The sequence below is a fragment of the Filicampus tigris genome, chromosome 19 (assembly GCF_054856515.1).
Source record: "Filicampus tigris isolate MCC_2025a chromosome 19, RoL_Ftig_1.0, whole genome shotgun sequence".
Taxonomy (NCBI): domain Eukaryota; kingdom Metazoa; phylum Chordata; class Actinopteri; order Syngnathiformes; family Syngnathidae; genus Filicampus; species Filicampus tigris.
In genome coordinates this window covers 942,155-969,458 of record NC_141235.1, presented here as the reverse complement: position 1 = coordinate 969,458, position 27,304 = coordinate 942,155, and the positions used below count along the sequence as shown (strand labels likewise).

Genomic DNA, 27,304 nt, shown 5'->3' with positions numbered 1-27,304 from the left:
TGAGGATTCAAATAGATTTGTCTCACGGGAATTCCTTTTATGGAATGACAACTTGCGGAAGGTGATGTTGATGTGACTGCAATCTTTTCTTGAGGATGAGACTATTTTTCGGGGGTTGGGACCGCACTTCACGTCACGGTGGTTTCTTGTCGACTTGGAGGTGCTCCAGTCAGCCTGCTCAGCTCAAGACACAGCAAAGAGGAGAGCAGCGTTCGACATGCGGCCGGGCGCGATGGCCTTCCAATAAAATGGACAATTATTTTCAATCGAAGCCAAACACAGATTATGACGGGTTTTTAAAAAAAAAATGTATACGGTCTCGGCCGCTCAGTATGGCAGGAATATGAGTCGTTCCTTGCAGAGGATAAAGAATGTATGCCTGTGAGTCTTATGCTGCTTCACGTTGAAGTGAGTTGAGACGAGTTCACTCCTTTTTCAAGTTTTCTCAAGCCGAAGCAAAAAAGTCAGCCAAACGACAGCTCGTCTGGAGAAACTCCTATCTTGGGTCACTCGTATCTCATGGCGCTACTTTATTTTAATAAAAGAATTTCAGTGTTCAGCACTAGCGCGTCAATGACCACAAAATGTTCTCCGCCAAATTTTCAGTGACCGTCACATGAACACAAGGTGCTGCTCGCTTCCAAGAAAATGTCACCAAAATTGCCTCCTCCTTTTTTTCCTTGACAAATGAGCCCGTCCACTCCACCGGCGATTTCGTTCCATGTCCCGGCGGCCGTTTGTCTGAGGTCGTCCTTGCTTTGGGTGACTGCGCTTGCCGTGTGCCCCACAGCTGCGGGTGGAGCATGGGAACCAGTGCCAGCGCAGCGTCGCCGCCGCTTGAAGGCGTCCACGGCAACGGGATGGCCGCCAGCAGGCCCTCGCTGGCCATGAGCCCCTTTCACACCGTCAACGTCCACAACAAGGCCAAGTCCATTATCACCAACAAGGTCGCACCTGTGGTCATCACGTAAGTCCCTCCCCCAATACGCGTTCTGCGTATTGGGCGCCGGTCCCCTTTGATCACTGCCGAGGTGTGATCCCCCCCGCCCCCTCTCGCTCGGTGGTGTGGAGAAACCCTCCCGTGGTGTTACCCCACTGGCCACTTCTGTGTCTTTGCTGCCGGTTGGCCACTTTTGCCAAGCGGCTTCAACACGGAGCGGCCGTTGCGGCCGGCGCCACTGCAGTCGCGTTAATTGGTGTGGAAGAACGCTCCCTGCAAAGCGTCCAGGCCGAGATTTAGCTTCCTTCTTCTTTTTGTAATCAAATTATTCAAATTAGTCCATCAATCGTTGCAGCCCTAGTAGTAACGCTCCCCCCGATTGTCGTAGCCACTCCTCTCTTGGTGCCGTTGGCCCCCTCCTGGCCTCTAGCCTCATCAGTGTTTGCCCCTGTTATCAGCTCATTTGTCAGCGGAGGCTTTGTAAACGCGAGCTGATAATTGAATTGACTCCTCTCACCATGCCGCCGCTGTGTTTGTGTGTGTGTGTTTGTGTGCGTGCGCGCAGGTATAATTGCAAGCAGGAATTTCAGATTCACGATGACATCCGCAAGAGCAACTACAAAGTCGGACGGCTATCGGACGCCATGCCCGAGCATTACCTGGTGCAGGTGCTGGAACACGCACGCACGCACGCACTCCCACTCACACACAAAGAGCAGCGCGCCGCAGATACATTGTCATGCGGCGTTTTACGAAGGGGGGTGGGGGGGCTGCTTCATCAAGACTTTGATGTGCCGCCCCAAGCCTCGGTCGGCCGAAACAGAAGTCAGTAGTTCACTTCGTATTTGATCTTGGCAGCATCTTTTCACACTTTGTGTTGGCTTGCTATTCGCACATAAAACATGACAACTGTCTTTTCAGACCTCACTTCAAAGTGTAAGTGCCATCTTTTCAATGTCGCAGCATCTTAAAAGCTTCGTTCTAAATTGCCCGGGCCACTTTGCTCTATTTTAAAAGGAAGTTGACAGCGCTGCAATTTCAAAACATACGTGGATCAAACTCATTAAAAAGTCAACTTTTTACTCCACTTTGAATGTTTATGGTTCCACTTTGGCTGGATTCACTCGCATTCCCGGCGTGTCCTAAATAGCATTTTTGCGCATGTTCGTGCGAAGGAAACTTCAAAACGAAGCAAAAGATGCCAATTAAGGCATTTCCCGGCCTGTAATTACGTCAGCATCGCTGCCAATGTGAAAGATGATGATGATGATGATGATGATGATGCGGATGCGTTCCCTGAAATCGCCGACAACATTTTCCCTTGCCAATAAACAAAGCCGCGCCACCCGCAGCTTTTGTTTGGCCGCAGGTTGCAATAGGTGGCCACTAGATGGCAGCAGTTAGCACGCAACAGTGTTTGCGCGCCACACAGCACCAAACGAAAATGTCTGCAAAAGAAACACTTGAGCTTTTTTGGAGCATTTTTCCCTCCGTCCATTCCCCGTCTTGTGTTGCGCTTATTTTCCAATTTGGAAGCAGTCCCGCTCACACCCGTTGGCTGAGTGGAAGGAAATGTCGTCGCTTTGTCCTTTGCAGGGCGAGTACTTCATGGTGCAGGACGTGTACGGCAAAGCGGACGTCCTGAACACGACGAGCTCCTTGGGGGCGCCCAACTTCCGTGGGGTGAAGGGAGGCTACCCGCTCTACGGGATGGGTCAGCCCAGCCTGAACGGCTTCAAGCGCGTCCTGCAGACGCTCCAAGCGCGAGGACGCCAGGTCGCCGGCGCTCACGTCGGGCCCCTTCCGACCTTTTTGCCCTCCTCAAGTGGCCGCCTTCCATTTCTCCCCGTCTGATCTTTCTGCTCTCGCCAGGAGGTCGTTTTGGTGTGCGTGCGAGAGGAGCCGGTGGTCTTCCTGCACAAGGGCGACGACTTTGTCCCGTACACCCCCAGGAGGAAGGAGAACCTCCACGAGAACCTCCACGGCCTGCCGAAGGGGCAGCCGGTGGAGGCGCTGGAGCTTAGCGTCAGGAAGGAGGTGACCTTGGCCACTTTATGATGGCACGCGCACTTCCTGGTGGCAGCAGTAGACGGCGTTCCCACAAAAACAAAAAAAACCTAAAGCAAAACTTGTCATTTGATTTTTCTATAAGCCGAGGGGGAAAATTGATTAAAATTGGAGATTGGATTTTTTTTTCTTTTTTTGGGGGGAAGGTCACATCACCCAGTAACTCAACCTTCTGTTTTGGTTATAGCAGTGCAGATATTTATTTATTTATTTATTAAATGATTGCCTTTCAGCTGCACGACTTTGCCAAGCTGAACGAAAACATCTACTACGTCTACAACGACATCGAGTACCTGAAGGACGAGCCTCAGAAGGTGTGGATCGCGTGCGAGGAGGACATCCGCGTGAGCGAGGAGCTTTACAAGCGGCCCGTCTTCACCATGCCGGCCTACAGGTGCCCGCCGCTCTTCTGCTCGGGCCCGTCGCTGGCAAAATTGCCGACCGCCGTTGTTGTCTTGCAGCTATTACAGATTGCCGCTCCCTGTAGAGGGCGCACCTCTGGAGGAAGACTTTGACGCGTTTGTCAACATACTCAGGGTGAGTCCCACTGACCTCGGTTAGCACGCTTACTCTACAGTCAGATCGTCACATTGCCCGAAACACTTCCGAATTTGTCACGAAATGCAGAAATAAAAGGAAACCGCTTCCATCGGCAGTCGTACTTGCCCACGGCAATCATCTCATTTTTTGTGTTGGTTCGGGTCCCCCGTACAAATTGTAGTCATCCCGTTGTGGTGGTGACAAATTTCAAATCCCCCTATTTACAGACCTTGACGATCCAGCCCTGACGCAAATTTGACGCGTACTTAGTACCTGTACTTGCTGCACACCCACGGCTGACTTGATTTCTCCCCTCCCAGGAGAGTCCCGGCTTGTCCCCGCGACAGGAGGCCACGCCCAAGCCGCCCGCGCTGCTCTTCAGCTGCCAGGTGGGCGTCGGCCGCACCAACCTGGCCATGATCCTGGGCGCCCTGGCCATCAACCGCCTCGGGGGCGACGCGCGCCCGCCGCCTCCGTAAGGCCTCATGAGCGTCACGTCATCCCGGCAGTGGATGCAATAGTTCTTTTTCTTTTTTTTAAAGTGCATACACGACTTATAGGTTTAAAATGTAAATGTTTTGAAATCATGTGGTAAAATAATGTTTTTTCATAAGCTCTCTATTGCAGCTTCTCAGCTTTTGTGGGTGTGTCTGGAAAGTATCGCCCCCACCTAGACAGGGTTTTCCTTTTAGTTTTGGACTTTTTACTGCCTTTTCATACATATTTGTTTAAAAATAGTATCGATATTCACATCAAAAAACGTTAAAAGTAGATGTGTAGATGATGAGACGCAGCTTTGGCCTGAGCACAAAAACGGCAAAACAAACGTTTTCATCAAATAGAGGAGGATCGGTCACCCCAGGTTTTCCAATGCGTCGCGAGGAAACTCGATATTGCCCTAATGTTGTGTCACGTTGCGTCATGAATATTTCAGAATTGAGGAGGCGGCAGAGGCACGTGCAGAGCCCAGAGCCGTTTTCCGCATCATCCAGTCTCTGATCGGCAAGCTGCCCAATGGACAGCAAGTCCTGGACGAGGTGAATTTCTCTCACTGGATGAGTTGCGCCGGCGCAATTTGTGACGCTGCGCGTTTGTCGTCAGGTGGACCAGGCCATCGCGCTGTGTTCGGAAATGCACAACATCAAAGAGGCAATCTACGAGAACAAACGGAAACTGGAGGCCATCGGAGACGATTATCAGATTGAGGTCGGTGCTTCGCCGCCTTTCGGCAGCCTCTTCCGCGCCCGCCCGTTGAAAATGGCACTTGGCCAATAGCTGCCTCGTTTTCATATGGTTCTCTTTCGAAAGGTCGTCAGTCTTTGCAAGAGAAAAAGAAAGGCTTCCCAAGTCATATTTTTCACACTTGTAACTGTCTTTACCGTGATGTGTCCCAAACGAAATGTCATGTTTTCTGAAGAAGCTAATTCCATGTTCGGATGAGAAGTCTTTTTCTCTATTGCTTAATACTTTGCCTTTTCCAAGAAAGTCACCCAAATGCATCTCAGCCTTAAAAAAAAATCATTTTTTTTTTTTTTTTGCTTCTTTTGACTTCCTCTTTTTTTCTTAATACGGTACACTACAATGCAACTTCGTTTATGCAATGGGGGGTCATTCTATGTTACTCAAGATGTCTTTACAGTTAATGCCACTTCATAATGTTGTTGCAATACACCAGAGGGACCTGGCCTCTGAAGTGCCAGGATGTGGCAGCCGTTTTGCATTCACAAAATAGGAAACAGCAAAGTTGATTGTGTCATCATGTCAGAATTTAGCAGGCATGCTTGATAAGCGGATGACTTCTTGTGTTTAGGGAAACAGCACCAAGGAGTACTTCCTGAATAGAACCCGGCAGAGCTTGGAGCGCTACTTCTACCTGATTGTGTTTAACGCGTACCTCCACGAGCAGGTGGGTGTCGGGAATGAGTCGCTCCCAACGAGCGCCGGCAGCTAAAGTCGCGTGGCGCCTTTGCAGTATCCCCTGGCCTTCGCGTCCAACTTCAGCCAGTGGATGTGCCGCCACACTTGGCTCTACCGCCTGCTGGCCCGAATGGACATCTCCGAGCTGTCGGCCTCGCCCGAGCTGGTCACCAGAGGAGCCCGCGTCCTGGTGAGCAACGATCGCCTCCACCAGGAAGGCAGCTTTGCTCGCTCGCTCGCTCGGTTGGCTCTTGCTTCAAGTCTGCTAGCTCAATGCTAACACACCATGGGAAACACCATAGACAGGCTATTGCAACCATAGCATCGATATCATGATAGAAAACAAAAACAGTAGCAACAAATCACAGACAGGGATTACAGCGATGCCCCCCCCCCCGGCGCATACTCTTTATCCTCTGCAAAGAACCACTAATATTAGTGCAGCTTAACGACTGTCTTGTGTATTTTTATTTACCTTGACTAGGTAGGGCTGTGGCTTTCTTTTCATTAAATTGTTTTTTTTCTTCTTCAGATTTTTACATTCAGGTGATTTTAGTCCTTTAAATATGTTTTATTTTCTTGGAATATTACAATTTCTAAGGTTGTTATTTTGCTCTCACGCTACGATTTAATTCTCATGCAGTTGAGATTTTTCTTAAAACACATTGACTATGAATAAAATGACGACTTTTCATATTCACGTAACTTGTTGTTCTTGTAGCATTAAAACCAGAATGACTTAAAACATTGTTGACCAGCCATGATTAGAGCAGAAAAAAAAATGTGTGCATGAAAATGCTTTTGGCTGTTAAAGTGCAGGTTTCTTGTGTCGCGCAGGTGGCCGGTGAGTATTTAGCGCCCGATGTCCTGAGCACCGCCAAGGAGATGAAGGCGCTCAACTTCAGACGTGTGCCCAAGATGCCCATCTACGGAATGGCGCAGCCCACGTCCGAGGTGTCGCGTCACCCATGCCCACTGTGTTTCATTGTCGCTTGTCTCGTTCTTTGATTGATTGATTTTTTTTCCCACCCCCATTGATTCCGTGCTGAAAAACAGTTTTTGCATGTGCGTGCGTAGGCAGCCGGAGCCGTGCTGGCCCACCTGACGGACGAGAAGCGCAAGCATAGCCGCATTCTGTGGCTCAACCTGCAGGAGGAGCTGCTGCTCGAAGCCAACGGGCAGATCTTCACCCCCAGGGAGCCCTCGCGCTTGGACCAGCACATCGCCATCCCCACGTCGGACCCGCTCGTCATTGAGGTCCAGAGAAAAACAAAAAAAAAAAAACAAAAAAAAAAAAACAATCTTACCCTGCCATACTGTTGGGTTCAAGTAGGACCGTTTTGACATTTGACGGCATGAAAAACACACCAGCTGTCATTCTTTCACCCCGAAATCTAAATAATAAATAATAAAAAGACACATTTCAACTATTTTAAAAAAAAAAACACATTCTCAAAATATTTTAACTCACCAAAAGTATGCCAGCTTCTTAAAATGTTCTTTTTTTTTTTTTAATCACACGAATGTGCAAACATAATGTGCGGCATAGAAAAGAATGAGGAAGAAAGAAAAGCCAGTGACTTATACTTGGACTTTGTTTTTGATCGCAGAAGCTGGAGGCGTCCCTGAAGGAGGAGATCCTGCGCGCCCAGAAGTGGCTGGAGGTGACTCTGGAGCAGGAGAAGCAGATGAAGATGTTGAAGAGCGTCCTGACGCCGCAGGAGATCTTGGCGCGGCACCAGAAGGCCGCGCCGGCCCTGGCCTACAAGCGCGTGCCCCTGCCCGACTGCGCCGCCCCCCGCGAGGAGGTAAGCGCCAAACGCTCAGCGCTTCATTCACGAGAGCCGATTGAAAATGCTAGTCCACGCGCGCGCCGGCTAACCGCGGGCCGCTAACTTGAGCTCACATTTGCCGACACCCACGTCAAACGGCTGGATTGTCTTGCCTCATGCTTGCTTGGTGTTGTTTTGTACGCGCGCAGGATTTCGACACGCTGCTGGAGGCCATGAAGAGTTCGCTGGCCGAGGACTCGCGCTCGGCCTTCGTCTTCAACTGCTCCAACGGCAAAGGCAGGACCACCACGGCCATGGTGCTCTCCGTGCTCACTTTGTGGCACTTTAACGTACGGCGCGCCGCTCTCGCTCTCGCCTTCGCGCGTGGCACGGCGCCCAAGCGGGTCAAAACGCCCGTTTTTTTTGTCACCCGCAGGGCTTTCCGGAGTTTCCCGAAGACGAGATCGTCAGCGTCCCCGATGCCAAGTACACCAAAGGGGAATTTCAGGTACATTTTCACGTGCACCCTTTTTTTTTTTCCTACAGTGATAATAAATAACTGGGTTTTCACCTGTAAAAATTGAACTTTTCCTATTCATTTTTTAAATTGTTTTATACTAAATACAACTTCATATTTCATCTTTTTTTTTGTTCTGCAAGCAGCTTCCTCTGTTGGGCTTAGTCAAAGTGGTTTTACTGAGTTTTACTATAAACACAATAAAAGATGCCCTCATTTTTTGTCCCCTGAACTATTTCTGTATGTTTCTGTCTTGTTGTCAAGCGATACTTTGGGTAAAGCGATCATTTCCGTGCGGTTAATGTTGACTTTCTCCTGCTGTGCCTCAGTTAAGGAAATGTTGCCCACCAGCAGCTTCTTGCAGCCACACAAATTGCATCTCTGAATAGATTGCACACTGCGGTGGGGGGAATGGAGGCGTTGCCATGGAAACCTCGTGTGCCTCCAACTGTGCCTTTTCTGAAGGGACGTTTGATGTAAAGAATGATCAAGTGCTCCTGAGGTGTGAGCTAACCCAAATCTAAAAAAAAAAAAAAAAATTACAATTTAGATATATTATATTATACTGTGTTTATTTTCTAGTATACGTTCTGTTCTACGCTGGCACGTGGGAAAGGACAGCCACAGTTGCGATGCGCGAGAACAGTGAACCGCACACTCACACAGGAGTGTAAATCCCTTTTGGTGTGTCTGTCTCAGATTTGGACCTGCTTGCGGCTTTGCGTGGAAAGTCTCGCCCGCCATAAACGGGGCTTCATGCAACATTCCCCTTTTGGCACATTTTAATTGACCCAAAAATGAGAACATTTGAGCATTTTCTTTTCTGATGAATTCTCTGACGGTGAATCGGGATCGAGCTCCTCTGGAGAATGGCAAACGATCACCCTCAAACTAGGTCTTTGTCTATAGATGCCACAAGATGGCGCCAAAGTATGCCATAGAGACAAACGCACACAGCCGCCGCTAATGACTTTGCCGCCTCCCCTCGGGTGCTGTAACAGTTTTTCTTGTCATTTCAGGTGGTGATGCAGCTGGTGCGCCTGCTGCCCGACGGCCAGCGCATGAAGCGGGAGGTGGACATGGCCCTGGACTCGGTCTCCGAGACCATGACGCCCATGCACTACCACCTGAGGGAGATCATCATCTGCACCTACAGACAGGTCAGCCTCAGAGCTGGGAGGGAGGGGGGGGGGAGAGGGGGGGGGGGGGGAGTTTGGGGGGCGTTGGTCTTTTCCCTCTCACCAAACCAGTGTACACTTCAAAAGAACCCTGAACTGGCAGTCACAACATGCAAAATCAACTCCTAAATCTTTCTCAAACATGTAGTGCATTGAGTGACTGCACTTACCGCCCGTGGCCCATAGAGGGAGGCAGGGAGCTTGTTTTTTTTTTTTTTGACCCCCCCCAGCTGGTGTCCAGCACACATGAATGAGAGGAATGCAGGCACGAGCGGCCGAGCGTGGAAAAATTGATTATGATGTAACTTAATGGAAGGGGCTTGGATGAGAAGGAGCCAAGAGAAGCAGTGAAGGAAATGAAATGTTCCTTCATATCCGTCACAGGCTTTCAGATAGCTCATCTATCCATTTCCACTCTCGCTGGATGCAAAGTCCTCGCTTGGCGCAGAAAATCCTTGTGCAAAGAGGCAAGTCATTATGAACAATCTGCTAAGATTTGTACTTGTGATTGCTTTCGATTAGTTTTCTCTGTGCAAACGAACAAAAGCTGGAGGAGAACAAAAGTGGCTTGTGACGGACAGAGGCCGGTCTTTCTGCCTTTTCCAACAAACGCTGTCATCACGGCCGGCGCCTCTGCGTTCCCGGAGGAGCCGGAGGCACCCGGGCCCAATCGGCGGGTCGATCAATGGGCCTTATTGTCTTCCGCCAACGTTCAGGGTCCTCCTTTGTCTCCCGGTGACGCCGCGTGGAAAAGTCAACTGCTTGCAACTTTCACTTTCAGATTTGAGAGGAAAGGCAAGTCGGGGGGAAAGGTGGATTCAAAACTTCATGGAACGATCCACCGAAGGCAGGGAGGTGTTCGGCCTATGCGGTTTAATCGAGGGCCGCAACGACTAATCGAATACTTCGATTACAAAAGAAGTCAAAGCGGAATTTCTCATTTGCACTGGTCGCTTTGTGCAACGTGTACAACAGCCGCGCGCCTACAATCGGCAACGCAAGTTACCATGTCAACGTTAGCCAATTTAATGTAGCTTATAGAATGTATTGTGATGCCTCCGCAATTGATTGAGCAAACGGTAAGAAAACACGAGGTTACCAAATGCCCAATGTACACTCCGTGGCACTCACCAGACCAGGCAGGCCCCCGTCTTTTCAAGTCATACACACTCAAAGTCACATATTAGAAGTAGAACGTGAAGACGGCGACCCCAAATGGTCAAAAGTGACACCTGCGCCCCTCACAGATCACATGACATTGTTGAAGCCAGACAACCATTTTCTGCACTTCAGATGTGCTGTCATTTGTCAAATTCAGACGCACTGAGCAATTGTATCCATTTGTGAAAAAATATGAAATGAACCAAGGTTGGACATAGGAGGTGTTAGCCTGACCGTAATGACAAGTAATTGGCTTTAATAAAAATAATACACACAATTACTCGATGAATGGACGGAATTTGACTTTGTCGATATGTTGGATCGCTGCTGCCTCTCGCGTCATTTTGTGGGTGCGTACAGGTGTGAGGTGGCGCGCTAACTCTGTGGCGAAGGGTCGGGAAAGGGGTGCATTTAAATTGGGAGCGAGTTCTTTGAAATGACGCCTTTTGGATTTGGTTACATTTAGCGCTGCAAGTGTGTTTAGCTTGGACTTGGTAACCGACACAAATGAGCTACCAGAGTTCATATCCAACTTAAGACGAGGCTGGACTTTTCCGGAGGCCACACGTTGCCACCGCCGCCGTTGCAGCCCGCCCCCGCCCCATCTTCGCCCCCCGCCCCCTTTCCTCTTTGCTTGAAAGCAGCAGGCCAGGTGCTAAACAGTGCCAGATGTTACTGCAAGAGGGGAAAATTTCGCCATCGCTCGGTCTCTCTTATAGCGGAACACCCCCACCCGTATTGCCGTAAAGACCCCTCCTCCACTTTGCCAGTGGTTGGAAAATGTGTCTTCCATAGAGAAAAAAGATAGATTTAGTGGAGGACCTGAAAGATCCAGCAGCTCCCAGAGGGGCCCGCTAAAGGGGGCGGAGGGGGGTTGTCTATAAATCCCCGTGCTGCCAACCGGGCGTGACCCCCACGTGGCTCATGCGTCTTCCATCGTGAGGGCCCACGGAGCAGGGCGGGCGGCCCAATCCTCCCGCTCCAGAGAGGCGCGCTGGCAGGCTGGTGCGGCCGACCGGGCCGCGCTTGTTGGCAGCCGCCCCATCGCCTTTGTGACGCCCGGCCTCGGCCCGCCCTTGCTGCCGCGAGTCGCAAATTTTGGAACGAAGGCTTCCAAAAATCCTCTGGAAATCCGAGAAAAGAAAAAAGCACCTGGTTGCTAAAGTAGCCGACCTCTTCTACTGCTCTTCTCACAAATCACACACACACACACACACACACACACACACTCCCCACCCCCCCCTCACTCGCCTGCTCCTGATATGCACAAATGAAAAATGAATGAGGGCAAATCACAGTGTGTCCAAAAAGACGGGCCCCCGCGGTTTGGACGGGGGAATGGAAAAATATTTGGGGAAAGGGGAGACGGCCTTGTGAGCAGGTTCTCCGAGGGGAAGCCGGGAGACGTCTTGCGGAAAGACGGAGCGCTGTGGTTCCAGCCAAACGCGTCGGAGGAACGTTACAATGCGCAACTGCTCGACACGTTTTGCTCCCATCATATAGCGAGCGCCGTCTATGATACTACACTTTGCATGATCTGCATCAATATAATCGGACTAAATTTCTTGCTTACCACCTATCAGCATTCGACGTCGCAATCGTCTTTTTTTCTTCTTCTGCTTGCTTCGATTACATTTCGTTGTCCATGAATTCCTCTTCAATGGTTGTTGATGATGTGGCTTTTATTTTTTATTTTTTTGCATGACTCGGGCCGAGTGGGCCAGTCGCCGGACAGCCGACGGCAATTTGACAGTGTGGACTCCAAGAGGCAAACACACACACACACACACACAAGCAGCGCCAAGAAAAGTGCGCACACGCTTTACTTGAGTAGAAGTACGCAGACTTGTCTAATTGTTGCATGCATTGAAATCACAATGAATGACTGAAATCAAAATCGATCGTAAGAAACAAACCGTTCTATACTACTCATTTTTCTACCTGGATTAGACGCTCTCGCTGATATCTGAGAAATCTACTTAAGTACAGTAACTAAATATTTGTACTTGTTTGCTGCGTTAGTTTCCACCAGCGGCGGCAGGTGCAGCCGGCTCCGATTTTTCCATTGCCAAGTTTCCCCGTGCCGCTGGCGCTGCAGCCGTTCTGACGCGCGTGTGCTTATTTACGGGAATGTGTGGCAGCACGTACGGGGCTAAATAATCATCTCGCGCGACTTCTCGGTTGGCTTTGGCGAGTCAGGTGAGGCGAGGGGGGGTTGACCAGGCATTTCGCCGGGGGGCGCGAAGCAGCTGTCGTCAGTCAGCTGCTCTTCCCGGACCTTCTTTATTTTGGGGCACTTTGCGCAGCTGCGAATGAAGTGAGGCGCTTAAGCGCCAGGGAGCGTGGACAGCACCACGTGACGCTTCGGGGCAGCGCGGCCTTGCTCGGCTTGATTGATTGCTGCGCAAATACGGACCGAATCGAGGAAGTCCCTTTGAGGTCAAGGATTCATTGACAGGATGCGTTGCGTCATGGCTCATCAATTCATTGAAATGGCGAATGCGAACGGAGCGAGTCGGCGGAGCCGTCCGATGTCATTTGCGCTTGAGAAATCGAGAGGAAAGGGCCTCGCACGGGATTGGAGCCTTGGTCTCTTCCGCTGTACTTGGAATGCGTGATGTGTCAGTGAAAGACGGTGGAACCTTTGTGATTCATCCTTTCCCAAAAGTCAAACTTAAACCAAAGCAACAGTTCCAATAGGAACTCAAATAAATGAGTGAAACTCTTCCAGACACCCGAATATATAAATAAAAAAATAATTTATAGAGGATAACCATAGTTTGGGGGTCAGGCCTCTGCCCTCGTGTGTTGTTGCCGTACGCGTAGTGAACGCACGCATGTAGGCCACAGTTCTGTGTTTGACCTCCGGCCTGCGGTTGCGGAAGACAGAGTAGCCCTGTCGGCCATGTGCCTTCGTGCCAACCAAGAACGCCATGGAGGAAAATTCACAATGCCACTTTGGGCAAGCAGCCGCTTTCGATGGGCGACGGGCACTCCGGCTTCTCTCTTGGGAAATTCCTTCCAGTGACGGCACGTCAATCGGGTCGTTATTTGGAGCACGCGCTAGGAATTGATGTCAAACTCTGGTGAGTCTAGTGTGGAGAATATTCCAGGCTGGGCTAACGAGGCCCCGTCTCCGTCTCCGGCTTTTGCAATCTTGTTCTCTCGAGAGCCTTTTGCGCTTGAGAGCAACTCGTCATCTGGATTTTTTTTTCTTTTCTTTTTTTTTTTTTCTGGTGCTGGTGCTGGTGCGCTGGCTGGGCCGTCTCAATGTTGGAGGTATGCGGGCTATGCGTTCTCCCAGAGGTGGTGACGCACGAGCCGTAAAAGAGTCCGAACCGCAAGAGTGCAGAGTTGCATTGGTTCGCCGCCGCTTGTACGCGATGCGGTTTCCAGCGAGCCCGCTTCAACAAATCCACCTCCACTTGGGGGGATTTCATCGTGACAATGTGGCTGAGCAACTGGAAAAAGACAGATGAGTGGAATCTGTAGAAGCCATTAACACGGAGGCGTCCCCCCCCTCCTCAGTCCCCAGTCGGCCGCTCGGCCCCCAGGCCTGAGGCCAGCTGATATGTTTGATTGGCCGTGTAAAACAAGCTGCAAGTTAGCGTCGTGGCTTGTCTTGTTTTTGAAAAGTACCTTCCCGCAGGAAGCAGAACCTACTGCCAGTCAGTAGCGTTCGTACGAGGTGGTTTTTCCCTTGAAGTATTGGCCCTCTTCTGGAATACGCCGACCCCGCCCCCCGTCTAGCTCTGCCAGCGAACTTAACTTGAGTCGAGTCAGATTGGAGTCCTCCACCTCTGATCTGCTTTGCAACGGGACAGAGTTGGAGGATTTTTGTTTTGTTTTTGGCTGGTAGGCCGTGCGAGTGGCCACCGTACGCGCTCTGGTCTTTCCCTCGTCTTCGCCAAAGTGAGGTCCATCTAGGAATGGCGCTTTGTCCCCACTTGTGAGCCCACCTGAAAATCAGCACGTATGCTTGACATTTGCTGCTCTGTGCATTGAGTCATGCGTGGCGTGGGGGGGGGGCGGCCTGTGCAAGAGTTTTCTTTGCTTTGGGATTCGAGTGCGAGGCGCTGTGCGCGAGGTGATGAATGGCCGCTTGTGCGAACCTGGAAGGGCCAATATGGATCTCTGGCCTAAGCCCGTCGGCTGCTAATTGGCGCCAGATGTCAGTCAGGCGGACCTCCGTTGACCTTTTCCCCATGCGGCACGGCGCGCACTTCTGCTCGAAAGACGATTTAGCTGGCCCGAAAGACGATTTAGCCTTCTTCTCGCTCTCGTTAGTAGTTGCAAGGTGGGAAGATGATGTTGCGTGACGTCAATTGCAAAGAACGCCAGCAGTAATTATTGATGAATAGCTTTATTGATTAGAAAAGAGACACGGCGCTGACCATTTTCATTCTGGAGCCTCCGGGGGAGCGCCGTCACGGCAAAGTGAATTTTGCATTGATGGACTCGAAAGTGTTGGTGGAAGATCAACAAACAGAATTGCGCTAGAATGACCCAGACGCGAGGAAATGCAGAGTTGAAAGGAATTTCCCGCATGACTCCTTCTTGCGACTGGCGTCAAGTCTGCCCGTAGATCATTCACAAGCTCCAAAATGGCTTGGCCGAATAGCCCACATGTGGCGCAAATTGTTGTTTCTGGCATTTCAAATTGGTTCGCCCAGGGGCAAGGATCCTTTCTCCCCATCGCCTCCCATTTCGTCACGTGGCAATTTGGGGCGTTTTGCGGTTGCAACATTGCGCCCGGTTAGGATAATAGCTTCCACAACTGTTTGTGGGAGCCATCAAGTATTTGCACACGCGGTCCTTTTGTAAATCAGGACACTGCAGTTTTCTGTGTATTCATGTTCTGTATGCAGCGCTGGGGACAATATCAGAGACGGTTGCAAATTACGGAACTCACGTTGAGCCGTTGGGATAAACATGTAGATTATTTTTCACACACTGAATACTTGTCGGGAGTCCAGGGCACACACGGCAATTGGGTTCTCAATTTTCAAAAAGCACACAACCGAGGGCACAACAATCGGCGAGCTTTTTTGTCCACTTGTATCTCTTGAGAATGTTTGCCATTCTCTCTTTGCTGCAAATGTTGTTTCTCCTCCCGCGGATGATTCGGGCTTCAATCGCGGCTGTCTGGGAATGGACAGGAAACCCCCCCCCGTTGCCTCATTCCGCTCTGGAACCATCGTGTTATGGTGCGCAGCGCACATTTTCAGCGCTATCCCTCCTACTTGGGGGTGATCCTCAGTGGTGGGAAGTACAGTAACCAAGTTAAAGAAAAAAAAAAACATATTCCATATATAGACATGTGTATTTTTTTTCAGCTGTTATCATTTGCCGTTTTTTGGTAAGCCAGTTCACAATGCTAGCAAACATGTTTTGGACCCGCCTTGCAACTTGCGACATGCAAATTCATCTAGTCACTATTGCATAAATGAATAAAAGAGAGAAACTATTTTGTTTACGGAAATGTTTTCTTGTTCTCAAAACAGGTATTGTATATAACTGACAGTAAAGACTCATTTTTTACTCTTTACTTCTGTACATAATTATGAGTCTATAATTATTTACCTTTACTTAAAACAGGAGTTAAATCAGTCCACATAGTATTACCACATTTTTTTGCCTGGATTCAGAGCATTTGATTGATTGAGTGATTTTTATTTATTTACTTATATGTATTTTGGGGTCCAAGTGAGCTTCCAAGTATGCCACCACATCTGTCCGGCATCCTGCGAGCCATTCACAATATGGCTTGTGAGTAAATAGAGTTACGAAAGCTCAGTGGAGGAGCAAATTCAACTGGCAAGTCAAGGAAGTCAACGTCTCTGTACTTAAACGTCTGAGGACAGACTCCGGCGTGAGTATTTTAGCCACTTAAAAGCCCCTAATTGACTCCAAGGAAAAGGAAGCCTGAGAAAGGTTTTCTCTGACGTGGACAACAATCTGCTCGCAGTCCGAGGCAACGTGCGGCCTTCAATACCACGCGCACACGCACATCTGGATGCCGGGCGGCCGTGATGAGAAGTGCTTGAGGCTCCAAGCGCCATCGGGAAAATGTTGTAATATTTAAAAAAAAAAAAAAAAAATGTTGAGAAAAGCCTCCAAGTGAAGTGCAACCTGATTGGCTTTGCGAAAAGGGCTAGCGTAATTTTGCAGACTTCCTTCCTCACTTCTGCTTTGCTTGGCGACCTTGTATTCCTCTCGAAACTTTCAGTCCCATCATTGATTGAAAGAAACCTTTGAATAATTGCGGTTTTGCCAGGAAATATAGTTCATATATTGGAAAAACGACTTGTTGTTCAATAAGATCTGCTTTGTCCTGCTAGTGGCTTGCTTTCTTTATTGATGAATAAAATGTCATCGATGCCAATTTTTGGCAAACGTTTTTGTGTTCTGAATGGAGAGGCCAGAAGAGCATTTGATGAAACCCAAACGCTTTTGCTCATTGCATTTGTCCCGATGCAGCTCAACTTCTTTGACTTTGGCTTATGGTGACCCAAGTTATTCAGTCATACCGCCAAGGTCTCTGCGTTATTATTCTTGATGTGTCGTGAGCAGGTTTTCTTCTAGTCGGCTTTTACTAGTGAATACTTGCGTGTCCCCGGTATGCATGGACCGCTTTCGTATCGCGGAGCTTTTGTGCAGATTGTGTATTTTCGACGACATCCACTCGATTTGGCCTCCTCACCCACAGGTTCAGTGAGGTTAATTTGATTTTTTTTTTTTTTTGCTCTTTCAGAAATATGCAAGAAAATACAACTGAACCTTATCTGGCAGCGCAACCCCAAACACAAGTTTTTTTTTTTTTTGTGGTGGTTTTCAGTTAGGTGTTACAAACGTGATGAAAGTGTTTGCGAAAGTGTAGGTGCAAAACGTGCCTGGTGTTTGTCAAGAAGGCTTTGAACTCGACTTTGTTGTGCCGTTTTTCTCCAGATCAAAAGTGGCAAGTCGGAGAAGGAGTGCCATCAACTCCTGCTGAAGAGCCTTCAGTATCTGGAGCGCTACATTTACCTCATCCTGTTCAACACGTACCTGCACCTGGAGAAGAAGGACTCCTGGCAGCGCTCCTTCGCACTCTGGATGGAACAGGTAACTCTTGCGCTTTACAAAAAAAAGCCCAAATATGGTCAATTTCACAGTTGTTCACGAATCAATATTTTTGCTGTCATCAAGTGTTGAAAACATCTTGAGAACATTGAAAGTCTGAGTGTTTTTATGACAATAAGGAGTGAAAAAAAGGGAGATCCCTTTGAGTAAGGCTGCTTTGTTAAAAACGCGTGGCTGTAATGCTTTGGTGCAGAAGGAAGCAGCAGCCACGAAGGTAAGTCGGTGTGAAGATTCATTTCCGCCTCTGAGTCGGTCTATTCCAATCATCGTTTTTTGTAATTAACGACAGATTTTTTTCAGTGAATTAAAACAGTGATAGAATGTGATGTTCGGGTGGTGTTTTGTTCATGTTGTTATGAATTGCAATGTAAGGTACAAGTCCAATTGTGACCGCGTATTCTTGCGTCCGTGCGCAAGCTAGTTGATTGTGCGCCATTTTTAACCTTGAAACATCCTATGTTAGTACCTTCATGAATCGAGGACGTTCTGTCATTCTTTGGGAAATATGCGCGCGTTCACTCACGCAGACCAAGACAACAAGGTCTTTGTTGCGATTCCGCCAAAAGCGCTCCTGGTTTGTATTCCAAACCCGAAGTCCCCGGCAAACGCGGGCCAAAGCAAAAGAATGTTTGAAATTTGCCGAATGAAAATCCCGACCGTCTTTTTGTCCTTATTGGGGCGGAATAAAAGCGGGGCGCAATTCCAAAATGGACTGGAACAATCACTGAGAAAACAGCTGTCAGAGAAATATGCTGGCTCAATGGAGGCATATCCTTCCTGTTATGAATGGCAAATATGCGCCCCTGCGTCTCCAAAATGCGCTCGCTCACGCTGGGAACAGAATAAACGCATAGCTGAGCCACCCTGCCGCTCGAGCTACGTTCAAAGCTTTGACGTGACAAAGCGAAGCATACCCGGAAAAGCTTCTTTTCTTTGCAAACCTCGGCGCCGCTTGTGCCGCCGCAGGGGCGCCGGCTGGAGACTAAAAGCTCTTTAGGTCAAACGGATCAAACGCCGACAGATCATTGAGATTGAAAAAGATGAGATTGCTCCCAAACGTGTCTATCAAAAAGGCAAAGTCATTTGTTGCCGTCACCTGCTTGCTTCCAGTGAGGAAGACTCTTCTGCCCAGCCCGCCGCTCGTTCAATGTCGGTGAAAATGAAAGCAAATAGATGAACGTGCGACAAGCGCCGCAGAAAGTCAGCAAACCCATTGCATTTTTATCTCGCCACCTTTCGCCGCCCCCGGTTGCAATTGCTTTTCCCACATCGGCCGCAGACGGCGGCGCAAGCGGGAGCTCTGCCGGCGTCAATGTACGTCAAGACCAAAATCAAATGATGTGCTTGACCTTTGCTTTTAGCAGCACCGTAGCGCCTTCATTTTCCCCAATACGATCGTGGTATTAACAGACCGAGATGTAATCCGATCCCCCCCCCCCCCACCTTTCCGGGGGCACAGCGCGGCCTTTCCGCGGAGGATGCGCCTCTGACGACTTGGATGGTCCCCAAAGCTCTCCAGTGGAATGCGCCTGCTCGAGGTAGCAGATCCGCGCGCAGCATCTGCTAAATCGCTTCCAGGTCTTCCGGGTCCTTACTCGGCGAGAGCTTCGTCCCATCCTGAAAGCGCGTGAAAGGCGACACAACTCGTTTCTGCCATCCAGAGGCCGGCGGTCGGATTGAACCTTTTGAGTCTGATCACGCGACCGTCAGAGCAGCAAGATGACGCTTTGCCACACCATCTTGGACCGTCCAAGTTCAAGTAATATTGAGGTCAGCGGTTGGATAAAAGATTGGCCTTCCGTCATACAGCGAGCAAACCGACAAGACCGAGACGTCATCGAGGTCTGATTGTTTGGATTCATTTTTTTAACTTCAGACTCCGCATTCCCCCCCACCCCCCGAAAAAGAAGACTACAAGGGCCGCTTTGACATTCTTGAACTTTAATTTCCCAAACAGGCTAAGACCAATACATCAAGCCATTATTTGAGGTCTGTCAGTAAGGTCCCAGGACCGGCGTTACAAGCGATGTATGTCTAAATCCGATGGACAAACTACAACGTTTCCCCTTGGAAGTAAGTCATCTCCTCGGGGTGTAACACACTTTCCCAGACCGCGCCTCCCTGAGGGGATACTGCCGGGGAACCTGTGCGGCTCCAGATCCAAGTCAAGTGACTTGGAAGCTTGCTCCAGCACGGCCATGTCCATGGCCAGGAAATGTCAGCTGCTCAGGTGCATTGTCAGCCGGTGCCTTGCACGGGTTGGCTCGCGCTTCGTGGCCTTAAAAGAAAGAAATCCTCGAGACCGATAAGGTCTTGGGCGAATTGTTTCCGAGCGGTCCTGAGGTCTTCTCTGGGACCCAATGGTGGATTATGGTGGGACGATGTTGAAAAAGGCCTTTCGCTGGCTTTGAGCTGTCATCAGCGTGGCCCACTTGCTGCTGAGCCTGGCGCCTTCCCAACCAATCGCAGCCAAATGGCCCGCAGCCCTGATCGTTAGCCTGTCACCAGTGACCGTGGCGGGATCTTTCATGACAAGGCCCGACTGTCAGAGGCGGCGGCGGGGGGTCCTCGCCACCACGCGCACACACTAAGCCGCTCTTACGCAAGCGGCCGCGTTTGAGGGGGACTGTCCGTCCCGTGCCCTGAGCGTGTGTGCGCGTGCGCGCGCTAATTTAATAGCAGCCCTGAAGGCAGGAGCTCATTGTTCAGTCACACGTGGTGACGGCCGATATGAAGTCTCTGCATGTGACATGGGCAAAATGGAACAAAAGGATTGCAGTGTGAGAACACATTTTTCTGTTCATATTTTCTCTCTCAACACCGAAGAAATGACACCTCTACAGCTTGAATAACAGTGTAAAAGTCGTGCCCCCTTTTTGTCCAATTTTTATGTTGATAGCAATTTTAACAGAGGACTCGGGAAGCGCTTTAAGATATCGTGGACCAGCATTCGTGAATTCACATTTTTGCAGATTTATTTTTTTTTTTTGAAAACATATCCCCTCGCCATTGAAAGGGGTGTACCCCGGGGCTCTTGCGCAGGGCCTCTACTTTTCCCCCCCGTCTTAATGAACGACTTGCTTAAATGACACGGTTCTATATTTTTCCAAAGCGAACTTCTGCGGCCGCCGCACGAGCGACACAAAAGCATCGCCAGTGCTGGGAACCGAAATGCTTGGCGAAGGCGGACGGCGGCCACAATGGCGGCACTTGTGTACAGCGCATGGCGGGCGGGTGTCAGCTGTTTGGATGCGCCGCACAGAGGCCTCCCTGTCCCGTCACCAAAACACGCCCTCAGCATTGTTTGTTGTTCTCGTAAAATTCGGGCTTTATTCTCGCAATGTCTTACTTTGCCTTTGAGTCATAACAAATTCTTCCTCTAAGCTTGACAAAAATTACAATCCAGAAATTGGGGGGGGTTTGCAAGTGAGATGTCGAGTTTTTATATGTATTTTTTTCTTGTTGAGTTTTAACCTTGAGTGTTGCGCAAGTGCTGCTTTGAAAGCGTCCTGTTTTTCAAAGGACAAAAGTCTCAGTCCTCTTCAGACCTTGTTGTTTTTCATGCCGGAAGAACGGCAACCGGTTCTTGTCCTTCTGCAGCAAATGTCGGTGTCACCCCCTCCATTTTCCTGCCGGACAAACTCAAAAATTGCGTCTACTGCGGCGGCCTTGTCAGCTGACGCATTTTCCGCTGTTTAGACAGCTGGGTCGCAGCGTCTATGAGTCAGGTTAAGTGCTGCGCTTTAACGGCAGCGATCCAGACGCTCAGCTGCGAGGCTCACCCGCTGAATTAATAGCTTCAGTGTGCCGACTCATTTGTTCCCAGCGAGGGGGGAAAAAAAAAAAACAACAACCCTGAAAGGAACTTGATTATATCGTTGGAGGGATTTTCAGTACAGTCGAGTTCCATTTCTGACCAGGTCATACACAACGCATTTGCACATCATCGTCATAAATTCGACTTGGAATGCACTCTTCGTTCCTTGTTATCTCCAAAGGCACGCAGTAAGAAAATCACTGCGCCAATGTATAAAATAAGCTGGCTGGTTGCATTCAGATAAACGAAAGAGGAACGACCCGAGGTGATGTTTGTGCGAAGGCATCCACAGACGGTGGCGTCAGTAAAAGACACGTACACACTTTTGAAAGTAGCGCTTAGCGCCTGCTCTCAATCGCTCACTGTCAAAATGAATTTTAAAAAAAAAAGACTCAACACAATAAGAGCATTTGAAAAAAAAATATGAAGAATGGGATACGATCATCCCAAACCAAAGATATATTTCCCTGTCAGAGTAAAACTTAGTCTTGTCAAATTAGAACAAATAAATAACTAAAATCTAAGCCTTTGAGTGAAGTCTTGCAACTTTTGACTTTTTTTCTTTCCGAATGATGACTTTATATTCGGACTATTTTCTGGTCAAATGGACTTTATTGTTCTGCGGTTGTGAGCTGAGATTTGCGCACAAGTGGCAATATCGGTGGACCTAACCGCATGTTGGCCCCCCGTGGTCTCGTCGCCAGGTGGCCTCCAGGGCGGGAGTGTACGAGGTCCTCAACCGGCTGAGCTTCTGCGAGTTCAAGGGCCCGAGGGACGACTCCCCGCTGGGCCGGCTGCGCTGGCGCTGGCAGCAGCAGAACCTTCTCCCGGAGCTCCCTTTCCGAGGGCACTTCCTCTGAGGGTCGGCCGCCGGCGCCGCCCGCTTGTCGCGCTCCCCGAAAAAAGACGCACGGATGGACGGCGACAATGAGGACGCTGCTTTAACTGCGTGCCGGACAAGCGGACGTGAGTCGCTGCAGCTCGGACTCTCGGGCCGACTCCGGTCGCCGTTTTGATGACTTGATAAAAACGACAAAGCTCGAAACTCGACTTGAGAGTTCAAGACGTGGGACTTGACGTGACGACGCGAAAGACTTGACTCTTGTCCGTTTCAGATGTTGGCACACAAACCGTTGCAAATGCTTTTGGTGAATGCGCGAGGCCACGCTCAATCCCTTGACAAAGTAGACGTCACGTCAATTTCCAAGGCCGAGCCTCTTGTGCCCTCCGACAGGGGTCTACAATCCTGTTCCTCGAGGTCCGCTGTCCTGCCTGCTTTCCCGGATCCCTCCCTGCTGCAACGCATCCGATTCGGACGAGAAGCTAATCGGCAAGGTCTCCAGAAGCTGGATAACGAATGATCCTGATCATATTTGCATCAGGTGTGTTGCGGCAGGGAGACGTCCAGGAAAAGAGGCAGGACGGCGGACCTCGAGGAACAGGATTGATTGGTCCTATAAGATGATCCTTGCGTCCGAGGTGGATTTGTCCTGATGATCGGTCCGAAAGGTCAAATATGAAAGCTGTTCTATATTTGGGACCAAAAGTCTTGATGCCCACGTGGCCGTTTTGCAACGCAGTCGAGTCACGATCGTAGCAAAAGACGCACAGACGCAGCAAAACGCTTCATTGTTTTCAAATTTTCATTGGACTTGACTTGAGCCCGACTTGCGACTTGAAGCTGAAGTCGGGAGACTTGCACGCGTGCGACTCGAGGCCGCCTCCACTGCGTACTAACTTTGTATTGTTGACGCGGCCGTGCCTTCGCTCCTCAGACATACCTTTCGTCACTAATATTTTTGTGCCATTTTATTTAAGTTTCTTAGTTTCAGTTCCGTAAGACTCAGACGATTCTGGCTTGATTCTTGTCAAATTTTGAACTAGTTAATCTTATTTCTTTGAAAATGATGCCTCTCATATGTAATACTTTGTCTTCCTGCTTGTACAATGGCAACTTATTTACCTAGAATTGCAACGTTTTTACGTTCAAGTTACTAAACTGTTTTCTCCTCATGAAATAAAAACTTTTATTTCGCTGTATATTATAACTTGCAGTGCTTTATTTTTGTCAAGAAACAAAACTTTCAAAATACTTTTTTTCTTGGGAAACTTTGATTTGATTCTTATGAAATTCCGACTTTTTTTCTGGTCCTGTTGGGTGACTTTTTTTTTCCTTGTGAAAATTCCGATTCCTTCACCCTAAAGGAATTGGACTTGGAATCGTCCTCCGTTGCCACTAGCGGTAGCGGGGCACTAACAAATATCAAATAAATCTGAACAGGTAGCTAAGAGTTAGTTAGCGTCCAGCCTTCTTTGTTTATTGTTTCTTTTTCAAGCAAAGCCTTCAGCATCAGGTGGTCTGCTTTTGATTTCCTTTCATCATCAGCACAAGTGAAGCAGCACATTCCAGCCGGGACAAGAATTTCCCAAATCTGGAATCTACCATTTTGTTTGACTTTTGTTACACTTTTTTTTTTTTTTTTTTTTTTTTTTTTTACTGTCCGCTTTTTTTCTCTCTTTCTGCAATTTCTGCAACCTGGATGCTGCCTTTGTTGTTTTTCCACTTGGAAGTTTTCCATTGGGCGCCGGAGCCAAGTCCTGATCCCTCGTCTCCGCTTCCTGGGTTTCCTTCTCCTTTTTCCGCCCTCCCTTCCCGCTTATCTCCTCGTCATCTGGTGCTGCAAACGCGCCGTCGCCGAGGAGGCCGCCGGCATATCCGGCCGGCCTCTTTTCTTGTCTGGCGTCCGCGTCGGGAGAGGAGAGAAGAGGAGCGGCCAAATAGATGATGCATTGTGGCTGGGGCCTGACACGCTGGCGTCTTCCGTTGGCTTAGCGGGATCAAACGGGCTAATCTGGCTCGCTGCGCTCTTGGTTTGAAAGTGTCCTCGGACGCGCTCTTTGAAAGTCCGACATGGCTTCCCGTCTCGTCTTATCGTCGTCGTCGTCTTTCCGGCGGCCGGCCTCTTCGCAAACGGAAACTGCGGCGGAATTCTCTCAGGAACTCGTCGTGGTTGATGAGCGGCAAAAAGGCCGTAATATTCATGAACTTTTGTCCTTATTAAGGTCACTTTACTTTTCTCCATGAAAGTGACAACTTTTCCCTCCAATTTTATGGCTATGATTCTTGGTAGATGGTAAACGGCCTTTCACTTATATAGCGCTTTTCTACCTTGGGTACTCAAAGCGCTTTACTCTGTACCTCATCTACCTACTGATGACACAGCATCAGGAGCAACCCGGGGTTCGGAATCTTGCTCGAGGATACTTTGACATGGTGACAATGGCCGGGGATCGATCCCACAACCTCCGGGTTGGGAAACGACCACTCCACCATTGAGCCATGCCGTCGTTTTATGACTTTATTCTCCTAAAATGACAACATTTTTTCCCCCTTAGTCATTTTCTTGTGATATTTCGACTTAGGGATGTTTGCTACGGAGGCCCCCTTCCTTCTCTTTGAAACCTTCCCTGCGATCATCTCCAGCACGAAACCCGACCCGGAGGTTGCGAAGGATACCGAGATTACGGCGGACAAAGAGTGCCATTGAGAGTAGCGCCGGAGGATGTCGCTAAAAAAGGAAAAAGGCAGGGCGCGGCGGACAGGGAGGCGATAGGCGATCTGGCGCAAATGCCTCGCGGGCACTGCGACGCGTCTCAACATTTTTTCAAGAGACGATCGTAATCTGAAAGCCAAGATGCTAAAATTCAGGTATTACACACCTGGCCGCACAAGTTAATGAAAAACCTTTGCTGGGCGCCGACTTGATCAAGAGATGCCGGAATATACCTGCTTAAGTTTTTCCACGTCCTATACATGCCAACAATCTGCCCAATTGCTTTGACCGTTTCTTACCAAGAAACATCATTAACGCCCAGACGAAATTTGCCAAACGTTTTCCAAAACTTTTTATCTGCAGGGTTGGATGCAGTCCAGGGTGGCACAACAACAAAATGCACCGGCTGTGTCCGATAGGTGACAACAATCTCCCCTGTTCATAGCCTTTTCTTGCAAAGGCAAACATCCCTGCACATTTTGCCAGAACGTGCACCAAGTCTGACAGGAAAAATATTTTTTAGAAAGAACTCGAAATTGTAGCAACAGGGATTTCTGGCTACTATTGACCGTGTCCTGTACGTGCCAACAACCCACCGTATTGCTATAATATTTTCTGAGCAAGCCTGGCCAAAATTCTTTATAGAGACATTGGCTTCAATTGGAATTTGAGTCATTCTTTGGTAGCAGATGTGTTATACGCCATTTGAATATCGTTACCTTATCTTGCTTACATGTGTTGCTCCATCTATTTGTTGCTGAAATACCCGTTTCTTCTAAAACCACCACTATTGATGCGAACCCTTAGCATTAGCATTTTCCCTCAATTGTTATCATTAAGCTGGCAGTGACGTTGTTTGGTTCATTGAAATACACAAAGTGGAAATGTCTTTGTTTTCTATTTAGTGTTCGAGTAAACCTCAGCTGGGAGTGGCATTCAACAGCTTGAAGCTTCTCTTTTGAAGAATTATTCACTTTTTTTTTACCAAACTGCTGCTTCTTGTATCTTGAGGCACGACTGTACTTTCACTTTTTGGGTGCCAAAAAAAAAAAAAACAAGCCAACATGATATTTCCCCAGAGTGGAAGCGGCTCATAAGGGAGCGACTCAGCAATTGGCGTGAGAGTCAACTCTGAAAAAGGGTTCAAACACAAGGGGAAAAAAAAAAAATCAAATCAACGGCAAAATATCTCCGCAGATGATTTTTGTTTTTGTCCGCTCGCGGTGACGCTGTCAAGACCAGGGAGCAAGGTCAAGGCCAGGCGTAATGACAAGCTCCACTAGTGGCTGCCTCTGCCACTCGGCACATCAAGACCAGCAGCTGCTTCGCATCTTCTCCGACAACCCCCTTCAGGAAAAAAAAAAACCGTGCATATTTTCTCAGCATGCTGGCACATTTCAGCCGATACTTTCGAAGACGCTCGCTTGAGCTAATCAAGCCCAGAACTGAATCGTTCCAAATTGGTGGGATTATTTGCATCCTGGGAGGTGAACAGATGTCTGATTTGTTGCTAATTAAAACACACCACAAGTTCAGATGTGAAAATTCTTCTTCTTCTTGTTCCGGTGGGTGCGTGTGCGTGTGTGTGTGCGTGCGTGCGTGCGTGCGTGTAGCAAACCACAGCAGTCGCTTGGACGGCGCAGCTAGTCATTTCCCACAGCCTTCTAATTGAACACTCGGCTCGATTGCGGAATGTCATCCTGGCTCTCGGCGGCTCGCAGTTGCGCTCGGGGTGGAAAAAGAACGCAAAACGTCATCCTACGAGGCGCCCGGCGGCCTTCGTTCCCATATCGCACGTCTCCGTTTGCGGCATGCTACGCCCGGCTCGGTAAATATGGGGACATATGGGGACACGGTCGCGATTGTTGCCTCCAAACACAAGCGCAAGGGGTTTGAAATGAAAGTGACAAGATGTGCCGACTTTCAGCGTTCATTTGGGGGCATTTGCATCCCCCTCAGGTGTAGGACCATGAATTCGGGCAGCGTGATGGTCTTCGGCCAAATGCTTCAGACCGTGAGCAGACGGCCAGCGCTACCCCGTGCGGATGGACAATGAGCTGAAGCCCAGCGCAAAAGCAAATTGAGTCTTTCAAGGTTATGCAACGGCCAAGTCAAAATCACCTGACCTGAATCCCATTGAGCATGCATTTCACTTGGGGAAAATGCGCCGACAACGAGCAGAGTCATTCATGCGTTCAAGACTTTTTGCAACCTCGTATTGAAAAGTCAGAATTTGATGTAGGATTGTCGGCTTGTCCCATTACTTTTGCTCCCTTTACAAATGGAAGGCGCGTGTACAAACTTTTGCAACTGCCTCGCCGGTCACCTGATTAGGATGTAAATGAAAAGTCTGAAAGTCTGCAGTTGAAACGCGTCGTCTTACTTTCATTTCAAATTCATTCCGGCGGTGTTTACAGCTAAAAAAACGACAATTGTGTCCAAGTTTCAATATTGATGGACATGACTGTCCCCAAGTCTTTGGTGGCTTACTGTTCAAAATCAAGAAAGATCTGTTCAGTCAACCTGTGTAGTCTGGAACAAAATAACAGGCAAAGTGTTCACCGAAACATTTCCCACTTTTCCCCGTGGCCAGAGGTGTCAAAATGCCGGTCCGGCAAGTCAAAACCCTGCCGCGGCTAAACTGTGGCAGGGTTTTTATTTTTTTGACACGTCTGGACAAGCCCATCATGATCTCGGTCGGCTCTGTATCCTTTTTGTT

General features: G+C 49.0%; 1 protein-coding gene across 4 annotated transcripts in view; it reads left to right on the top strand.

The window, feature by feature from the left end:
• Positions 1-23,071, top strand: part of pald1a (phosphatase domain containing paladin 1a) — a 37,854-nt gene extending 14,783 nt beyond the window's left edge. For all 4 annotated transcript variants that reach the window (XM_086015766.1, XM_086015765.1, XM_086015767.1 and 1 more), the window contains 19 exons: positions 791-967; positions 1,506-1,608; positions 2,537-2,716; positions 2,813-2,977; positions 3,241-3,401; positions 3,469-3,544; positions 3,868-4,022; positions 4,482-4,584; positions 4,649-4,753; positions 5,358-5,453; positions 5,520-5,654; positions 6,302-6,418; positions 6,542-6,721; positions 7,075-7,272; positions 7,446-7,586; positions 7,673-7,744; positions 8,773-8,913; positions 17,041-17,196; positions 21,736-23,071. In XM_086015766.1, coding sequence (XP_085871892.1) covers positions 804-967; positions 1,506-1,608; positions 2,537-2,716; positions 2,813-2,977; positions 3,241-3,401; positions 3,469-3,544; positions 3,868-4,022; positions 4,482-4,584; positions 4,649-4,753; positions 5,358-5,453; positions 5,520-5,654; positions 6,302-6,418; positions 6,542-6,721; positions 7,075-7,272; positions 7,446-7,586; positions 7,673-7,744; positions 8,773-8,913; positions 17,041-17,196; positions 21,736-21,891 — 2,604 coding nt within the window. In that variant the 5' untranslated portion in view covers positions 791-803 and the 3' untranslated portion in view covers positions 21,892-23,071. The remainder of the gene's footprint in view (positions 1-790; positions 968-1,505; positions 1,609-2,536; positions 2,717-2,812; positions 2,978-3,240; positions 3,402-3,468; positions 3,545-3,867; positions 4,023-4,481; positions 4,585-4,648; positions 4,754-5,357; positions 5,454-5,519; positions 5,655-6,301; positions 6,419-6,541; positions 6,722-7,074; positions 7,273-7,445; positions 7,587-7,672; positions 7,745-8,772; positions 8,914-17,040; positions 17,197-21,735) is intronic.
• Positions 23,072-27,304: the final 4,233 nt, after the last annotated feature.